The sequence below is a fragment of the Dermacentor andersoni genome, chromosome 9, assembly GCF_023375885.2.
Source record: "Dermacentor andersoni chromosome 9, qqDerAnde1_hic_scaffold, whole genome shotgun sequence".
Lineage (NCBI taxonomy): Eukaryota > Metazoa > Arthropoda > Arachnida > Ixodida > Ixodidae > Dermacentor > Dermacentor andersoni.
Genome location: NC_092822.1, coordinates 54,838,015 through 54,856,172, shown reverse-complemented (window position 1 = coordinate 54,856,172; position 18,158 = coordinate 54,838,015). Strand labels below are relative to the sequence as shown.

General features: G+C 50.4%; 1 protein-coding gene across 7 annotated transcripts in view; it reads right to left on the bottom strand.

Annotated features, from left to right (window-relative positions):
• The window catches only part of FoxP (forkhead box transcription factor P), a 442,873-nt gene that overhangs the window by 70,984 nt on the left and 353,731 nt on the right, over positions 1-18,158 (bottom strand). For all 7 annotated transcript variants that reach the window (XM_050175910.2, XM_055069104.2, XM_072284202.1 and 4 more), the window contains one exon: positions 7,011-7,154. In XM_050175910.2, coding sequence (XP_050031867.1) covers positions 7,011-7,142 — 132 coding nt within the window. In that variant the 5' untranslated portion in view covers positions 7,143-7,154. The remainder of the gene's footprint in view (positions 1-7,010; positions 7,155-18,158) is intronic.

Sequence of the window (18,158 nt, the reverse complement as noted above, 5' to 3'; positions counted from 1 at the left end):
TCCGCGTGACCGCCTAATACAACGCTCGAATCCTAAAAAAAAAAAAGATCTAACATAGAAAAATATTAATTCTGGGGTTTCACGTGCCCAAATCAGGATGCGAGTACGGGGCGCACGTCGTACCGGGGAGGGGGGAGGGGCGGACGACGACGACGACTCTGGATTGATTTGACCAGCGGGGGTTCTTTAACGTGCACCCCACGCACGGTACATGAGAGAAAGAGAGTGTGTGTATGTGTGTCTTTCGCATTTCGCCTACCCTCTCCAACGAAATGCCGCACCGCTGCGAAACCGGGAGTCGCACCGGCGACCTCGAGCTCAGCGAAGCAACACCAGAACCACAAGGGCTTCCGCGGCGGGTTCAGAAGTTGTCTCCCGCCTTACACCTTGAGTAGACGGAAGTACTAAGGAAACTGTGACCGGGCGAGATAGACAACAAGAAAAAGCAAAAAACAAGAAAAAGCCAGCAGAAGAAACCGATACAGCGTTTATCGACAGCCACTTGCGCAGGTTATAACGAGCGAGTAAGGAAAGTCCAAGTTACGACGGTTCCGGATCTATAGCATATGCCGAATAAAGAATTTTAAAAAGAAAGAGTCAACCTGATTATGGAACGTACCGTACCCTTCAGAACTGTAGCCGCATTTGTCTACGCCATTCGCCTTTGTTTTATTCGTACATTATTCCTTCGTCCGAGCCTTCTCTATTACGAAACTCGCATTCTTTTTTCGATGCCTCCGCGCCCGTGACCATGAGAAACGAACGGGGGCGAACAAGACAGGAAGAAAGAGAGCCGGCTACACGCGTGGACAGGCGATAAGCTAAGAAGACTAGAAGGCGATGCTAATTCTGTTCCGAGAACATAAAAGAACCGTGCCACTTTGTTAGTTTATTTATATTTTTCTCTTACTTCAAGGTCTACCGGCGCTAGACGCACACACAAAACGAAACAAGAACGCAGTGGCAAGGAGAAAGAAAGAAAAGCGACGGAAAAAATCCGAGGCGACAGATAACGGAACTAGAAATCCGGTCTGGCACCGGTCAAGCTTTTCCTTGCTCGCTTACTTCATCGCTTTCTTTTTTCTTGCTCATCGCACTTTTTTTTAGTTTGAACTGGCTTATGAATTCGCCATGCACACAGTTGCACCGCTATCGGCAGCCGGTATACATTATACAAAAGGGCGTGAGGTGTTCGAATCAGCCGGAGGCGGAGGAAAGCGACTGTAGAGAAAGAAAAAGAGACAACAGAAAGACAATGAAATAAAGAGAACAGAGGCGCCTAGCGACAGACATCGCCTCTATAGAGGGAAGACGGGGAAACAACTAAAATAACGAGACGCGGCGAGCCCGCCCCGCCAAACAGGCAAATAAGCAAACGCAACGCACGTTCGTAGGAACGTTGCCAACACGCTCTCGCCGAGGCCAGACAGAACAGCGGCACTCTCTTTTTTATTCTTCGTACCGTTCTCTTTTCCAATCCGTTCGAACTGAACCGCAACTTCTTTTTTCACGGTCACGCTTGGCTCACCGGACAAGAGGATGCAGTGAGAAACTGCCCGGTTCTCCTAAGCTTTGCGCGCTCTTCCCCCCCCCCCCCTTTTTTTTTGTAAGTTAGCCCTGAGTACACACCCCTTGTGGGATACGCATTGAGGAACGATTTCACTTTAGACGTAGCATGCAAGCAGAGGCAAGCTTACTAGAAGGTTGCTGGAATGTTTTTTGCGCGCGCGCCCGACACACACACACACACACACACACACACACACACACACACACACACACACACACACACACACACGCTGCTTTCGAGATAAAATTAAGCTGCCAGTGCTGTATATACAGTCTAGAGAGAGTTCGAAAGTCCTCTAACGTGGAAGTGAGAATGGAAGTGCTTTGGAGGGAATGTAGTGTGGAGCGCTAAATCTAGTCGTGCCTAATAGTCACATCTGAGCAAATAAGAGCGCGTCTCGCGTTCAGACCAAAGCGGTATGCGCTTTATGAAGAGATACGCAGCGGAAGAGTCTTAGTACGTCGTGTCTCATATCCGAAATGTGGCAAGCAGCGCTTACACACCCGTTTCGTACAAATTTCACGACAAAAGAATCAATGTCGCAAACACGAAAGGAACTTCTACACTTGCAGTATGTTGCGGCTTCATTGAGTCGGATAGAGGCCAGGCGTCGACTTTGCGTCACACTGGAATGGCGTGGCACAGTGCGGCAGTGTTACCTAGCGTCGAATCGCGCCGAACAATGATGGGCCGCGAAGCGTACAAAAGGACGTAGGGAGAGGGGGGGGGGGGGGGGGTGTAGGGACTGCTCGGTTAAGCTCGTTAAAGGTCAGTCAAAAAAGCCGCGCATTCACGCACCGTTGGAGCACTGGTTGCCGGTTGTAAGCCGACGACAACGGCTAGACTAAGGAAGGGACGGGGCGGAACGGGTCGAGGGCGAAGGTTGCAGTGGCGGGGCGTCAGGAAAGAGAAAGGCGGATGTTGTTATCTCGTTTCCCGTCCACTTCCGCCGCGCCGCGCCAGGGTACCGGCGCCGTAAACAACGCGCGGAACAACAGGACGCGGGCAAAGGGAGGGGAAGAGCAGGGAGGGTCACGGGACAGAAAGACCCAGAAGCGGAAACGAAAGGAGTGAGTTGATTAGTTGGTCGCGAAAGAGAAAAGGAAAAGCCGCGACGGAAGCAGACAGCGGGTGAAGGCACGTTAGAAAAGGGAGGAGAGGCTGCGGTGAAGGCTGGCTACGGCTAGCGTCTGCATAGGATAGCGAGCGCAGATCTTTCGCGGTCGCAGGGGTGCATTGGGCCGGACGGCCCAAGACTTTTCGAGGAAGTCCGCGATTGCGTGCAGACAGCACGCGCGAGCTGCTGCGTGTGCCTGGCGAACGGCGTGCCGATAGATGGCGCTGCGTCGCCTTCGCCGCTAAGTTGCCGCCGGCAGGAGGCTTGCGCAAAGGCAGGGAACGAGCGCCGTCGCCGATTCGAACGTTAACACTCGACGATGTACGATGCATGCTCTCGCTATACACAATAAGCGAAAGGCAGACGCAAGCACGAGTATACGACAGACACGGGCACTCTGCACGAATTGAGGCTCGCCTTGTTCTAGCGTCGCTTACAGTCTTCGTATCTCATTGTTTCATTCACCAAGGTGACATTATGGAGTCGACTATACCAAACAGCTGCCACCACAGTCACTTTTTCGAAGAGAGACGTAATCTCCTTCGCGACGCTCCAGACTGCATACGCGAGAGTGATTGAGTAAACACGAAGCGCAGCACACACGGACGGCGATTTCAGTTCTAGGAACTGAAGAACTCGGGTGGCTGATTAGTCAGCTCGTTGCGTGTGTACGCAGCTGCCTGTTCGCTTTTTTCAATGCCACGCGTGCGAAACCAGCTGCTCGCTTGGTCGGCGCGCGCGCATCGGTCTTGCAACGAATGGCGTCGTCGTTGAATACCTCGAGCATGAAAGGGCGGTAGCGTAGGCCCCTGTCTCCCGGTTGCCCCTTTAACAATAGTTGTCGTTGGACATAAGCACACCCCTTATGTTTTCTCGCAGTTAAAAGCACACACACACACACACACACACACACACACACACACACACACACACACACACACACACACACACACACACACACACACGTTTTAGCCTTAATTGTTAAACTGCGTCTATCGCGCATGGCGGTGATGGTTCTGAATGGGTCGCACCCGTAGCGAATCCCGCAACCTCCTCTTTTCTTTCTCCACTCTCGGGAAACGGCCAAGACGCTTTCTTTTCGAGAACAGCGGTTCGCGGCGACGCCACGTCATGGGCATCAACGACACAAACGGCACACGTCTTCCGTGGCCATGCTCAAGCACAAAATGCAGCGCAGAGCTTCGAATCACAGACAGAAAAAAAAGAAGTAAAAGAAAAAAGCAGCACCACTGCAGCAACGTCGCCGCCTTAGCTCACTAGCACGAATCCATGTACAGTCGAACGCCTTTGTAACGAAACACTGGGGGCCTCCGAGACAATTCGTTATACAGGCCACTTCGTTGTAAATGCAACGCACCACACCACTCGCAATAGAAGGGGGACATAATTATTTCTTCGCTATACAGGTCATTTCGTTGCAGAGGCGTTCGATAGCGTGAGTCGCGTGCGTGAACCTAACCCGCGTACGCGCGAGACCTACACTGCCAGCCTCCTCGGCGGTGCGGAAGAAAAGAAAGAAAAATGGGCAAAACGCAAGGGAAGCCCCCCCGGGAGATCGGCCGGCAATAAAGATACGCGAATGCCGGTGAGAGGACGAAAGAGAGGCGGCCCGAGAAGGACTCCCCGCGAGCCAGGAACGGGTCCGGCAGGAGCGTTTCTTTGGGCGTCGTCGAGGGGGCGAGCGCGCGGCGACGACCTTGGCCCGCTCGCTCCTCGTTCCGAGCCTCCCAAGGCTAGCGAGCGAGCGAGCCAGCCGCGACGATGACGGCGGCCTACGCGGGACAGCGCGCGTCGCGCGGGAGAGGGGCTTGCTGTCGACGCTCGCCTCTCACCTCGGCGACGTTGCCGCCGCGTGAGCAGGACGACGGTTACGTCACAAGAAAAGATGAGGAGGAGGAGGAAGAAGAGCGGGATGAGCCCGCGAAAGGCGCTTCCTCGGACGACGTGACGATTTAACTAGCGCGCGCGCGCGCGCTCCCTCCTTCTCGGAAGGCACATATTACCTGGCCCGGACGTTATAGGGCTGCTATGAGCGAGCCCCCCGACGCTGGAGTGTAGTGTACGCGTCCGCGTGGTAACAGCGTCGCCGATGATGCCCGGCTACGGGCGGCTGGGCGAGGCGGAAGGCAGCTCCCGCTCGCCAACTATAGCCCCGGAGGGCTTCGCTCGACTCTCTTTCACTGCCCCACGCTAATAGCACGGCCCCGGAAAGGAAAGATAACGTGGCACCATTTTACACGTGGTCTTTCGCTCTTGTTCCCCTCCGTTCGTCAGTGTCTAGAACCGTGCGATGAACGCCGTGGCGCGCCACCGTAGCGGGCTTGTCAGCGGGACGACATTTTTTTTTTGATAATCATGGAGCTCGACAGGCGGCTCTGGAAACGAAATTGTGGCAATGCGTAAGCTTGGAAGGAAATTAATGGCGAGGCAATGGAATGGCCGAGTTGCGAGAGAGGACAGCGCTCAGTGGCTCGGTTACTTAATTCACGTAATTAGCTAGTCACGTAATTAATGCGTCAAACTAGGCGACAATGCGTGACTGCTCGTGCTGCAACATGAGTTGCACCCGTCAGTACGAATGCGCAAATATGTTGCTACCGGGGGTATAGAGCACGCACCGCGATACAACAGTTGGTGACCGCAGCTAGAAATTCTAAAAAAAGAATAGCCTAACTATACGTCTGACGAAAAGTAAGACATCGAAAAACAACGTTAAAGCCAGAGTGGAATATAAAAGTTCACGTGATGCGCATTTATTCAGCTTCGAATTCGATGTCATGGCACATTCATATGCTAATAAACGATCACGTAGACTCCATTCGGTGGTGCCCCCGATCTATGACGTAGGCGGAACCGAGTGCGAGAATTTCAGGACGGTGTCGCCACCCGTCTTTTGCTTCCACGGCGTCTCTTGGCGCACAACGTCTCCTCTCTAGGTGAAGTTAAGTGCCGAGCTTGTCATTCCGGAGTTTGCATCTACCAACCATTACATACTTTCCTTCAGCGCCCTGTCTCAATTAAAGGTTTCAAAGCTACAGACGTCTGCTCAGTCTCGACCACCTCGAACTACACGCCCCAACACGCCTCGCAGGTTCCATTCAAGGGCCAAATATTTCGAAACGGAGTATAGATAATAAATATAGTGCAAAGAACGCCTTTTACAGGGAGTGGCTGCTTGTGGCATGTTTGACTCCGTCTTCGAGAGTTCTCATACAACCTCAATGGAGTACGTTAACTCCGATTGGATGAATGTAAATGTACACCGTCGTGAAGCAGTATCGAAAAAATGAGTTAAATGTAGATGAAGCCGTTACTCCGGCCGATGCTCCATTTTTTTGTGTGTCTAGATCACTGTTAACACGTGCCTCGCCTCAACGCCGCGTGCGTCAGTGTCTAGCCCCACTAACACTGACGCATGAGGTGCCGTGTGATAATATGTTTAGGTTTTTAAGTATCAAACTTCGTCACATTAGCAGTCACGTTTGTTGAAAGTCAACGTCGCGCTATCGCATGTGCAGGAAATTTGAAGGTTGCCCCTGCGGCCTTATGTTGAACTTCACCGCAGTACCCTTGCGTAACACATTGTGCTGAGTTTAAGAAAAAAAGATGGTATTTCAGAAGACCCCCCAAATTTCGATAACTTTTAATCATGAACGGCGAGAAGGTAGTCTCTCCTACTAACATGCGTATTTACGGCTCCTAGCTGCGTTATAGCATAATTTTGGTCAGGATTAAAACACTGTGATAACACAGCAGGAGAGTTACGAATGAGTGCCGTAAATGTGCATGTCAATAAAACGGCGTATCCTCTCGACGTTGCTAACTGAAAGTTATCGAAATTCGGGAGGCTTTCCGAAATATATTTTTCTGAAAAATGATGCCCATCGAGCTTGCTGCTGCATTGCGGTGAAGTTCGCCAAAAAGAATACCTTGGGTCTGTCCCCTTCTTTCTGTTGAGCTTCGCGCTGCTGGTAGGCAGTGAAGGCACTTTTGTGCTTTCTCAGAACGTCTGGTTTGCGCGAACGGCTTTAGCTCAAGTACTGTCCGTACACCATCTCTGCACCTTCTCTCTCCCTTCTCTACCTTTCCCTTCTCCCTTCCCCCAGCGTAGGGTAGCCAACCAGACTCTTGTCTGGTTAACATCCCTGCCTTCCTATAGTCCTCTCTCTCCCGCGCGCACTGCTCGTCTAATGATGTCCAACCAACAAGCCCAAACGTGCACCTTCCTTTTAAAGTACGACAGCCGTCGGCACAGGGCGTCGAACCTGCAACCTAAAGGAGGAGGAGGGTAAGCAGGCGCACCTGAGCGGTGATGTCGTCCTCGTGTGGCACGCCGTTGGTGGTTGGAGTGGCGCTGGACGCGCGGACGGCAGCCGTGGTCTGTCCCGTCGAGAGGTTGATGGCTGCCTCGAGCTCTGCTTCATGGTCCATCATGCGCTCATCTTCCTGCATGGGCAAGGCAAAAAAGAAAAAGGGTTCGTCAGCTTGCATGAGCGGGCTCGAGCTCACATGAATGCGCAAGCGCACAAGCACAGACTCCACAACGCCGAAACTGCATTGACTTCGTTACGTAACCGAGGCCACATGCGTTGTGGAGGGATTGAGCGCACGCTATAACTCTCATTTATTATTATTATTATTATTATTATTATTATTATTATTATTATTATTATCATTATTATTATACCTGTGTATGAGAGCTTGGTACCATGTCTGATGCCGGTTACTCTTTCTCGGTTAATCAAACAGTACACATGGTACTTAGACAGGCTCGAACAAGCAAGCAACCCAGGAATAACAGTTAAAAAAAAAAGAAACGTTTAACGAAAGTCACATCGCGCCCACGTCCTGTTCCCGGAAAGTTTCAGCAGGCACGCCGAATGTCAAAACAAACACATATTTAACACAGCAAGCAAAGAGAACGTTGAAACAACAGCAGGGAAAACAAAAAAGTAAAATCGACGTCGCAGTCACTGTCAGATCACACAAAGTTCGAGGTAAGCTGCCCTGCAGCGTGAGAGTGCGTGCTGGTTGCTCTCTTTGCGAGGCGTTACAAGCGTGCCGTGCGACAGACAGCGCCATCTCGATTACTCAATGGGGCAAACATCACTTGCAAATACAAGGCGTGAGGAAGGCTGTATCCGAGGTTTCGGTTTCGGGACCAGCGTTATAAGCAGCGTATAACCACTGCATTGCGATCGCCATCCACCACCGACGTCGATGACGTCAGCAGGCGAACGTAACCCATCGCAAGCCAATAAGCGCTCCTTTGCCCCTTTCGTCGCCATTTCCTTCCGCTGGTTGGTTAGATGCATAGGCTGCAGTCACAGCTGACGCAATACGAAGATAAGGGGAAATCGCAGGCAGACGCATTTGTCGTACAGCCGACATGATTAAATATAATCATCGTGGTGAAGACGGCGATGATGACGATGTTTCAACCTCGTAAACGAGCCCGCGAGCATGGTAACCTCGCAAGAACCAATAAAGGGTAGTCAATAGCCGCACCTGCAGGAGCTCACTGCTTGTGAACTTGTCGGTGCTCGAGGGCGGGAGCATCGCGATGCCAGCGGGCAAGCCGGTTGCGCAATATTGGACCAGCTAAGGAAGCAAACTACTAAATGGCCGATAATTTCGCGGCGTCGGTTATACTCCACCTCACAGACTCCGTGCCATACAGCGAAGCCTAGGGCTCTGGAGCCGACTGCGTGCTTCAGGGAAAGGGTGAAACGGTTCGCCCTCTGGCGCTACACCGATCTTTCCCTGAAGTTTACGTTCAGTCGGCGTCGCGCGATCAGGGGCGGACAATGGAGGAGGCCTTCTTGGGGCTCCCGATTGGCTGACGTGACACATGGCTTTCGCTGCGCGGAATTCGTGAGACGCTGTATAGCGATGTTGAATAGTCTTTCTTTATTTTTTTTCTTCCTATCGCAGAATGACAACGACATAATACAAAAACTGACTCGCCTAAAGACATATATTTCCAGTTCGACGTGTTTCGCTTAGTTCAGCAGTGGCTTCTGTGCTGTGGTTTCTGGTGAATCCCCCAAGCGCGTGGCATGTCCTGCAACTTTTCTAAAATCCTTGTATATATATATATATATATATATATATATATATATATATATATATATATATATATATATATATATATATATATATATATATATATATATATCCTTTTGATGCGCCGCATAAACAGCACCCTGACAGTTACCAGGCGTCACACAACGGCTGTGGAATTACGCAAGCGGCGTCGTAGGCGTCGCGCGTCGTTAGTGCACGCAATCAGACCGAAAGGAAAGCCGCCGGCGTTTGTAGCCCGAACGCTGCTGTCTGTTTTTCCGCTCGGACCTCCGTATGCGCACAGTTGCGCAACAGATTCAAGTGCATGCAAGGGTTGAGGGGTCCAGCCTCTTCCCGCATGGTCGGGAAGAGGCTGAACGAATAAAAAAGCAGAACGCCGAACGCCGCGCTCTGGCTCCGCCGCATGCAGATACGATTGAGCAGAACACGTGATGGCGCGCGTCCACTCAAGTACGTCCCCTCTCTTTCTTTATTTTCTTTTTCATTCTTCTTTTTCTTTTTTTGGAGCCAAACGCACTGCGCGTCTGAGTCGGCCGCGTCTCTGGAGACCTACCCTCCCACACGCGAGCCGCGCATCCACCGAGACAGCACAGCGGCGACGGCAGCGACGACGACGGCGGCGGCGACGACGTCGAAAACGCGCCTCGAACGTCCGTACAATTGCTCTCGAAATAAAACATCGTTTCGACATAAAGGAGGGCGCACTCCGGCGATAGCACTTCCTTCCCTCACTCCCACTCCCCTTTTCGTCTCCTCCTCCTTGGCCCGTACCACTTCGGCTGGCACTCAGTGGATCGCGAACGAAACATTCGGCGCACACAATTTGGTGGCCGGCGCACAAGCGGCCCAGCGGCGGTTGTGAGCGCTGTGTATACCTGTCGGCCGTACGCGCACAGGTGCGCTGTGGCCGCGGCATAGTCAGCGCGACCCGCACGTGTCTCCGACGCGGCGAAGTAAAAAGAAAAAGAAAATACATATACACAGAAGTGGGGCATGTAGGGGACGAAACGAAAATAACGTTGAAAAACAAACGCGCGGATAAATGACGGCTAGGAGCAAGTGCAGTTGTAAAATGCGTGATGAAAAATGAAGAAAACAAGGAACCGGGGGGGGGGGGGATGAAGAGATCAAACCAACTCTCGAATGCTGAACTGGAGAGAGAGAGAGAGAGAGAGAGAGAGAGAGAGCAGGTGATGTTTCAGACGCCAGTCCTTGCTGGGTAACTAGAAAGAGAGCGTATGCGCGCGCGTGTGTTCGTGTGCGTCTATGTGTGCGTGTTTGTGTGTGTTTGTTCGTGTTCGTGCGCGCGTGGCGGGCTCATAAAGCATCCCAGTGTATTTGTTTTTGTTTTGTTTCTTCTGTAAGCGAGAGAAGCTCGCTATTCAAGGATGAGTAAGGCACAAGGAACGAACGACCTGTAAACCAATGTAACGGCACCTATTTGGAATAGGGACAGAAAGAAAGGACACAGAGATACAGGTCGAGAGAAGGGTGGGGAAGGGAAAGCGATAGGCAGTTGAGCGGTACGAGAAGACACAGTCGCAGAGGCAGCAGAAAGAGCTGGAGCGGCGGCGGCGTGCCTAGTTTCTCTTTTTATCTGAACACACGTGGATATCACAGCCGCGGAACGGCCGGTGCTGTGTTTCAACCGGGCGTACACTTGATTCCGCCGCGGACGACGGCGCGAACTCTTGACGGGGGCTTTGTGATAAAAAAAATAAAGTAAAGAAAAAGGAAATAGCAGTCCACGTGCGGAGGAGCGTTCCATCCGCCATACGATGCGTGAACAAGCAAAGCCGGACTACGATTGGAAGAACTTCAGTTTGGCCTAGTTAGTGTTTACTGCATATCATAGTGGCCGCAAATAAAGACGGGGACAGCGGAAGAGAACACAAACCGCCCGTGTTGTTTTTGTGTTTTCTTCCGCTGTCCCCGTCTTTATTTGCGGTCAGTATGATATGCGTGGACTAGTATTGGTTGGGTCGAGCGTGCTAAGCTGTGTCAAGTCATGCTAAGCTTCGCTAGGAAGAGTTAAAAGCTAAACTTTACAACAAAGCTACAACAAAGAGAGACAGAGAGAGATGTATAAAGCAGGGAGGTTAATCAGGGCCATGCTCGATTGGCTACCTTACATATGGGGCAGAAGAAAAAGGTGAAATACAAATGAATAAAAAAGAAAGAGGATCAAGAGAGACATAGAGAGAGGAAAGGCAGGCAGGGAGGTTAACCAGATGCTAGTTTCCGGTTTGCTACCCTGCACTGAGGTAAAGGAATAGGAGTTGGAAAGAGGACAGAGATAAAGATAAATTTGCAGTCAATGTGAACACGCTCGCTGAGAAACGTTCGCTGACAGTCACAGGCGTTCGTACAGCCCCGTAGCCTTCGAGGAGCGCTATTGGGCTTCCGTGGTCTTGCGCATGCGAGAGTGCTTAAGCCAAAGATCCCCAGAGTCTTTTCCTCCCACGGTGGTGCGTCATCCAAGCGGCAGATATTGGCCCGCACAGCACAAGATTGAGCGTCGAATCATCGCAAGTCGAACAGGAATTCTGTCAGTCTAGGCTGAGGTAAACTCGCCTGGGTTAGGCTAGGCTCTCGCGACTTGCTTTTGCTGAGCGGCGAAGCTGGCCCACAGGGCCGCCACATAACCACGACCTCACGCTCCTTCAGTTTGTCACTATACAGACAGGCCTGTATAATCTTGGGAAAGCGACAGCAGTACCAGTTGATCGAGAAGAGAGCGCGAGCGAGAGAAAGAGAGGGGAAGAGGGTGCGATTGAAGGCAAACTACTCCTCCCCCCCCCCCCCTTCTTTCCTTTTTCTTTGATTCGTTCGCACAGGGGTCACAAGACCCCGCAGGGTTGTTCTCGGGGGCAGGTGGCTGCAGCGCATGGCCGGACAGTAAAAGCTGACGCGCATTTATTTTACTTGGCTTATACTGCGAGGTCTGGTTACAGACAAAGCAGGTGAGATTACGATTCAAGATTTGCAAGGTTGTAGCAACACGCGGGTTGGACCGGAGTAGACAACTTTCACGAGTCACGTTAAAAGAAAATAGCGAGAATATATACAATTACACGTTATTATTGTACATCAACGGCGAAAAAAGTGAAAGCGGGGAAGGTTTATCCCTGTACGAAACATAAAGAGTCCCAGCAACAAGTTCCAGTCAGCGACGAAAAAGAAAATGAGATTCTTCAAGTCGCGTTTTTTTTTTTTTTTTTTTTTGCGATGCTCATACTGAAGCACCAGAGGTTGCGAACATGCTGGAAAGAAGGGGAGGGTACAGCGCGTGGGGAAAGGGAGGGGGCGGTGGACGACCATGGGAAAGCCCATCTCTCTACAATCGTCGTGCCCTGGTTTTAACTAGCAATCCGAGCGCCCTCGAGTGGCAGAAACAAACAAACAAAAAAACTAGCTCGACATGCCCGCTTGTTTCTTGCTGTTTTAGCAGCGTCACTCCCACTCTGCCGCCTACCCGAACACGCAAACACTATATATAAATCAACCGAGACAGTTGGGCTGTTCTACATGCTTTCATAGGAAAGAGGAAAGGAAAAAAAAAAAGGAAATGCATTTACGATTGCTTCGCACACTTACTGCTTTATAAAACAGTATTGCAGAACGCTGTATTCGCAGTCGATTGCGTATGATATAGAGAAACCGAAAAGAAAACATTTATGATAGCCGGCGCTTGAGGAGCAGTGGGAGGCTGCCTTGCGCAGCTCCAGGCCCGATCTTCAGGAGGCCATCCTGGAGTGGGCTGAGAGGACAAAGGAGGCCTACTTCAAGTAGTTCCTCCCCCCACCCTTTACTCCATTGCCCCCTTCCCTTTAAAGAGGGATAAATAAAGTTTTCCATCATCATCATCATCATCATCATTCCTGAAAAAGCGCGGACTGGAGCTCCGGCCAGCGGTACTTGAAAGACGCAAGGCGCATTTAGTTCTTGTTCTTCGGCTCGACATTTACACGGGTATTGTACGGCTGTCTTAACAGGCCTACTGCATTTGCCATAGATTCAAGCGCGCTTCGGAGGCGGGTGCTGATCACGCTGAGAATCTTGTGCGCCTGTGTTTTACTTCAACATTACCCCGTGTTAATCCCGCTCGTTCGTTCGAACGTAAGATGTCGTCAGAGCTGCCGTCCGCTAAAGTTGGCAAAGTTTCCAATGTAATCAAAAGAAATCAGTCACTACGCGAACACAGCAACGGCCGAGCTGCGAGCGAGCAAAATATACAGAGGCATCAAAACTGGCGCGACAGAGAGCGCCGACGCACTTGTGCATAGATTCCGAAATCGGGCTTCGGGAGACGCTTCCTTTTGGGCCGGGCGGTTCAAACAGCGTGACGAATGAATGAAACAGGTCACGGTTATGTACAGTCGGAGTCACTCCTGTGTAGAGCGCGGGAACGGCGGCGTTCACGGCGCTTCGGAGCCAGCCAGCGTCGTCTAACGGTATAGCTGCTGGGCACGTTTGCGGTCAGCAAATGTCGTTAGACGTCGCTGCTGGACTGAGGCCATGAGCGCCCCGGATATAGCCGTTCCCGCGCTCTACACAGGAGTGACGCCGACTGTATATAAGCGTGACAGTGGCGTATAAACACCAGCGGGATAATAAGCCGAGAACCCTGACTGAGCTGACTAACCAAATGGGCTATGTATTCAAAGAACGATATGACAGCCGGATGACGGCGCATGCGCACTGAAGGCGCCAGACGCAGTCGCGAGCGGCACAGATATCGTCGGGCCTATACGGTCAGAAGAGCGCGAAGACCTTTCCAGATGCCAGTGAATAAGTGATCTACACTGAGCGTGCATAAAAGGATGTCGCCACTAGTCGCGAAAGAAGTTCCGATATTCTGGCGTTTCAGTGCATTGTGCGCTCGCGATAAATTGTTACCTCCAACTCACCGCACAACGAAGCAGACGCGTTATTGGGTCTTCGATCAATCCTGAAGATTACGTAAAGCGCGGACGTTTTATTGCGATAGCAATTACAAACAAGCTCGAAGGTCGTTCGCCGTCGGCGTGATGTCACGCTATCGACGAGCATGCGCAGCCCGCGCGTCCGTGGGAGGCTTTAGATCTCAAGGACCAGCAGCGCGATCGGCTGCAAAAACGACGAAGCCAAGTGGATGCATGCAATGTCATTCTGCGCTCTGTACTGGTATGCACTACTGGTATGAGCGGACTGGACGGCATCATCATCCTCAGCAGCAGCAGCAGCAGCAACGTGTTTTTTATGTCTACTTGTAGGACGAACTCTAATTACCCCTGTCTTGCGCTCGCTGATTACAGCTTACGGCTGCAAATTTCCTCATTTTGTCACCCCACCTAATTTTCCGCCGTCCTCGACTGCGATTCCCTTCCCTTGGCACCCATTCTGTTACATCAACTGTCCACCATTTATCTAACCTACACTAAGCCTGGGCGTTACATGGCCTGCCCAGCTCCATTTCTTTCTCTTAATGTCAACTGGAATATCGGCTGTCCCCGTTTGCTGTTTGATAAAAGCCGCAATTATTAATGCTGTACGAAATCTAAGCTGTCTGCCATGTGTCCCGCCTAACTTGTCCCAAAATTTAAAGCACACAAGTGCCACGTAGCTGTACAGAACAAAGGTAATGTTGTTTGCCGTCGCTTGGAACAAGTTAGCCCTTTTTCGTATTTCGCGGCCTTTTCTTTTTCCTTTTTTTTTCTTTTTTGAGGCGTGGAAGAAAACTTTAATGTCGCACGTGTAGAGCAACAAAAAGCTGGATAGGGTACTTTTTTTTTTTTTTTTAGGATGTTCTACAATTTTCTCACTAACACTTTCGTGCAGAATATAATATTTGAGTAGTTGATTTTTTAATAGTAACTAGTCATATAATTGGGCGAAATACAAACGAAAGAAAAGTAATGACAGTCTGACTTGCTCCAAGCGACGACAGAATACCATAACTTGGTTCTGCCCGGATACGTGGCACCTGCAATTTTAAAATTTTGGCCCAACTTACGTGGGACACCCGCTATAAGCAAAGAGAACGGGAACAGTGAAGGACAAAGAAGTAGTCTCAGATGTATCGTAAAATCTAGAAGCAAAAAAGAAAAGAAACAAGAAGAAAGAAACATAGCCAAGCCAAGCTTAGCAGTCCCATACAGCACCGCGTAACTTCCGGTGCTATGGTTCAACTTAGCAGTCACATAACGTCAACGACGCATCATTGCTGAACAATGTCGTAAGTGTGAGCGTCACAGACGAAACGGACGGTGCAAGTGGCAGGATTGCTACTCAGGCCTACGGTACCTTTCGACACGACGGCAGGCATAAGTAAACCGTCAACGATTCAACTAAGAGAAGGACAACTTATACGCCTGCTGTCAAGTGGTTCGAATCCGATGCGAGTTCCGTTTGTCGTGTTAGATGTCAGTAAATGTTTTTCCTCCCCAACTTTGTAGTCCTTGTAGCCTTTCATATTCACAGGCTTTGCAGACATATGAAGCACCTTCTCGGTTCCCGCGGCAACAAGACTTGATTTTAAAATACGCTTTCGCCGCGCTTTGGCCCGATCGTTTTTCGTTGTCGCTTTGCAGTTTACTGCATGCAACTGTCGCGTCTTTTGTCTGTCGGGGCTCGTGCGTACCTTATGCGTTCCTGCAGTGTAAAATTCACTCGAGTTCGTCGCCCTTTGCGCTGACGCCTAGCACTGCGTGTTTGTTGATAGCACGTTTGTGAGAACCTTTACTTTCTCTTGCCACTCTGTAGAAATGTGCGCCCTTGTAAGAAAAGATCGCGCCCTTCTAAGAAAAGTTCACGACTATGACAAATTGTCTGACGCACGTTGAAAGGACCTTGAACACAATTAGCATGCATGAAAACAAAAAAAGGATCGACCTTCTTTTCACGCATACTTCCACACCTTCTCATAACTGCCCTGCCAGGATGCCTCAGAATTTTTTTTCAGGGAACGTGCGTTTTCGCATTTTCTTTTCTTTAAAGGCAAGCGAACAAACAAACACACAAACAAAAGCCTGCAATGAGCTGCGTGATTTCGGCGTTATCTTCAGAAATTCCTGAATTTTCTAGCAAGTAAACTGATCGTGCCTCGGCAAAAAAAAAAAAAAAAAAAAAAGAGGGCGTTCTTGCACTGTAACGTAGTAAAGACCGCAACCCACAAATGCAATCACAAATTTTTTGATACGTATACGCGACAAGTTTTACATGTAATCATTTCCGTCAGCGCTTTCGCTCCTTCCGATGCTCCGTCTCGGCGCGCGCCGTAGGGCGCGAGGGCGCCCGAGAAGGGGCTCTATCGAAAAGCGCTAACGCGTGTGACGTCAGCGAAGGTCGCTCTCCATTTCTCCGGGAAGGCTCCATCGCGCGTCAAAGCCGCCTTCGCTGTCTGTCGCACGCTGCCGCGACGGCTACGCGCGACGCACTCCATTGCAGCTTTACGATTCACCGGCCGGCGTTGCGCGTACGTTTCCGCGTTCGCGCCCGCCGCGATGAGGGTCGCGAAAACCAGACCGCTGCGCGCGACTAGGCTTCGTATTTTACGGAAACTATGACGCCCTCGAGGGTCCGACGCGGCGTTCTCCCCTATAGAACGGACCGTTTTGGGAATGTGCCAACTCCTGGCCGGAGTGAGTGGCGGTTGGCGATCTCTTTGGTTTGTTTTTAGGTGTTTCCTCGGTGCAACTGAGCGAACTCGCCTTGCACGGGCGGGACAGCCTTAATCTCGTTCCACGTAGGTGCTTACTGTAAGTGGAACACATTTGCGAAAGCGTTCAGCACGTTGGGTGGAACGTGTACGTGTAACAAAATGTCATTGTGCGTCGGTTCTCCCTGTTCGGTCGAGCTGCTTGCCGCTTGTTGCGCCGTGCGTGACCCTTAATATCGTTCCGCATAAACTTATATAGTTAAGCGGAACATGTTTGCAGCAATGTCCCGCTTCATTAATGAAGCTTTTGTGCAACCAGGTTAAGCGTGTACGAAGGTTTAAAACAAAGGAAGAAAGTAAGTTGAAAGAAAGATTAAGACGGAAAATTTTGAAACAAGGAATGAGCTCATACAGATCTTCGGTGAACAACTACTAAATGGCACACTAGAGCAAATGAGTGAACGAAAATAAGAAAGGGGAAGTAGGGGTTACTGTGGCTAAAAACCCAGAGCGGCCGCACCAAAAGAAGTAACGCCGAAAGAGGTCAAGTTCACGTGAAGCTTTCCAGAGGATTAATCGAAAAATAGTTTCCTTTGAACATTCAAATAGCGACGTTTAATTAAAAAAAAAAGAAGAAAGGTGTTTCAAGATTCACCCGCGTTGCAGAAATAACGTAAAAGCGATGGAGCCAGACTAGGGGCCAACCCCACAAAGCATTTAGCTCGTAAATGCTTCTTACGATTGCCATACCCCCTCATGTGTTCATGCGGTATATTACATTATATATATAGTCAAACAATGACAACAACGAAAGAATTGGGGAATTACTTGTTTGTTTAATTGAAATGTATAAATTATAGATAAATGAAAATGAAAGTTCACGAGAAATCAACTGGCCCCAGGTGGGATACGAGCCTACGTCTTCGCATTGCGCGTGCAATGCTCTTGCCAACTGAGTTAGCGCGGCGCCGTTTTCCCGTCCACTTTCTTCGGTATTTGTGTACATGAGCTAGAGTTAAGCCGTTGGAGGCGTTCGCCAGCACCATCCATGTTGAACATCAGCATGTCGGACATCCTTTCTGCCGCAAGATGTCACGTGGTACGTGAACTTGGGAGAGTGCAACTGGCCAACAATTTATGGGGAGAGAGGGAGAAACGACCCGAACTTTGCAGTGGAGGTTCGGTCTGAACCAGAGACGGCCGAACGTAACAACCTGGCGACGAAAGAAAGGTTATACAGGTCGAGACGGAGAAAGCAAAGCGTGCAATGTGCGCATGCGCGCTGAAGCGATCAGCTGTCAACTCGACGCGACGCGAAGGCACGCGCCACGCCCAAAGAAACACTGAAAGGAGAGACAGAGAGAGAGCAAATGATAAATCAAAGGTAGGGAGGTTAACCAGGACAAGGAAAGAACGTGCAAACGCATATATACTTGAAAATAAATCGAGAGGTACATACTTCTAGTCGCGTGATGAATAAGACGTCGCCGAGACGCATTGTTTAGCGGTGGCGCCGCTTCTGCGCCTTTGTTTTTCTTTGTGGATACTATGTATCTCTGCATATATGCATCTTTTTCTCGCTCTCTTCGCAGGCGCCTCTTGGGTGCGCGTTCATTAAGCGCCGCGTCTCCGAGCAACGGATGTGCCAGTGCGGCTAGCAACAGAAGAGAATAACTTAAATCTTTAAAAATAAAGATTAATGAGTGAGACGACCTGCCCGCGAG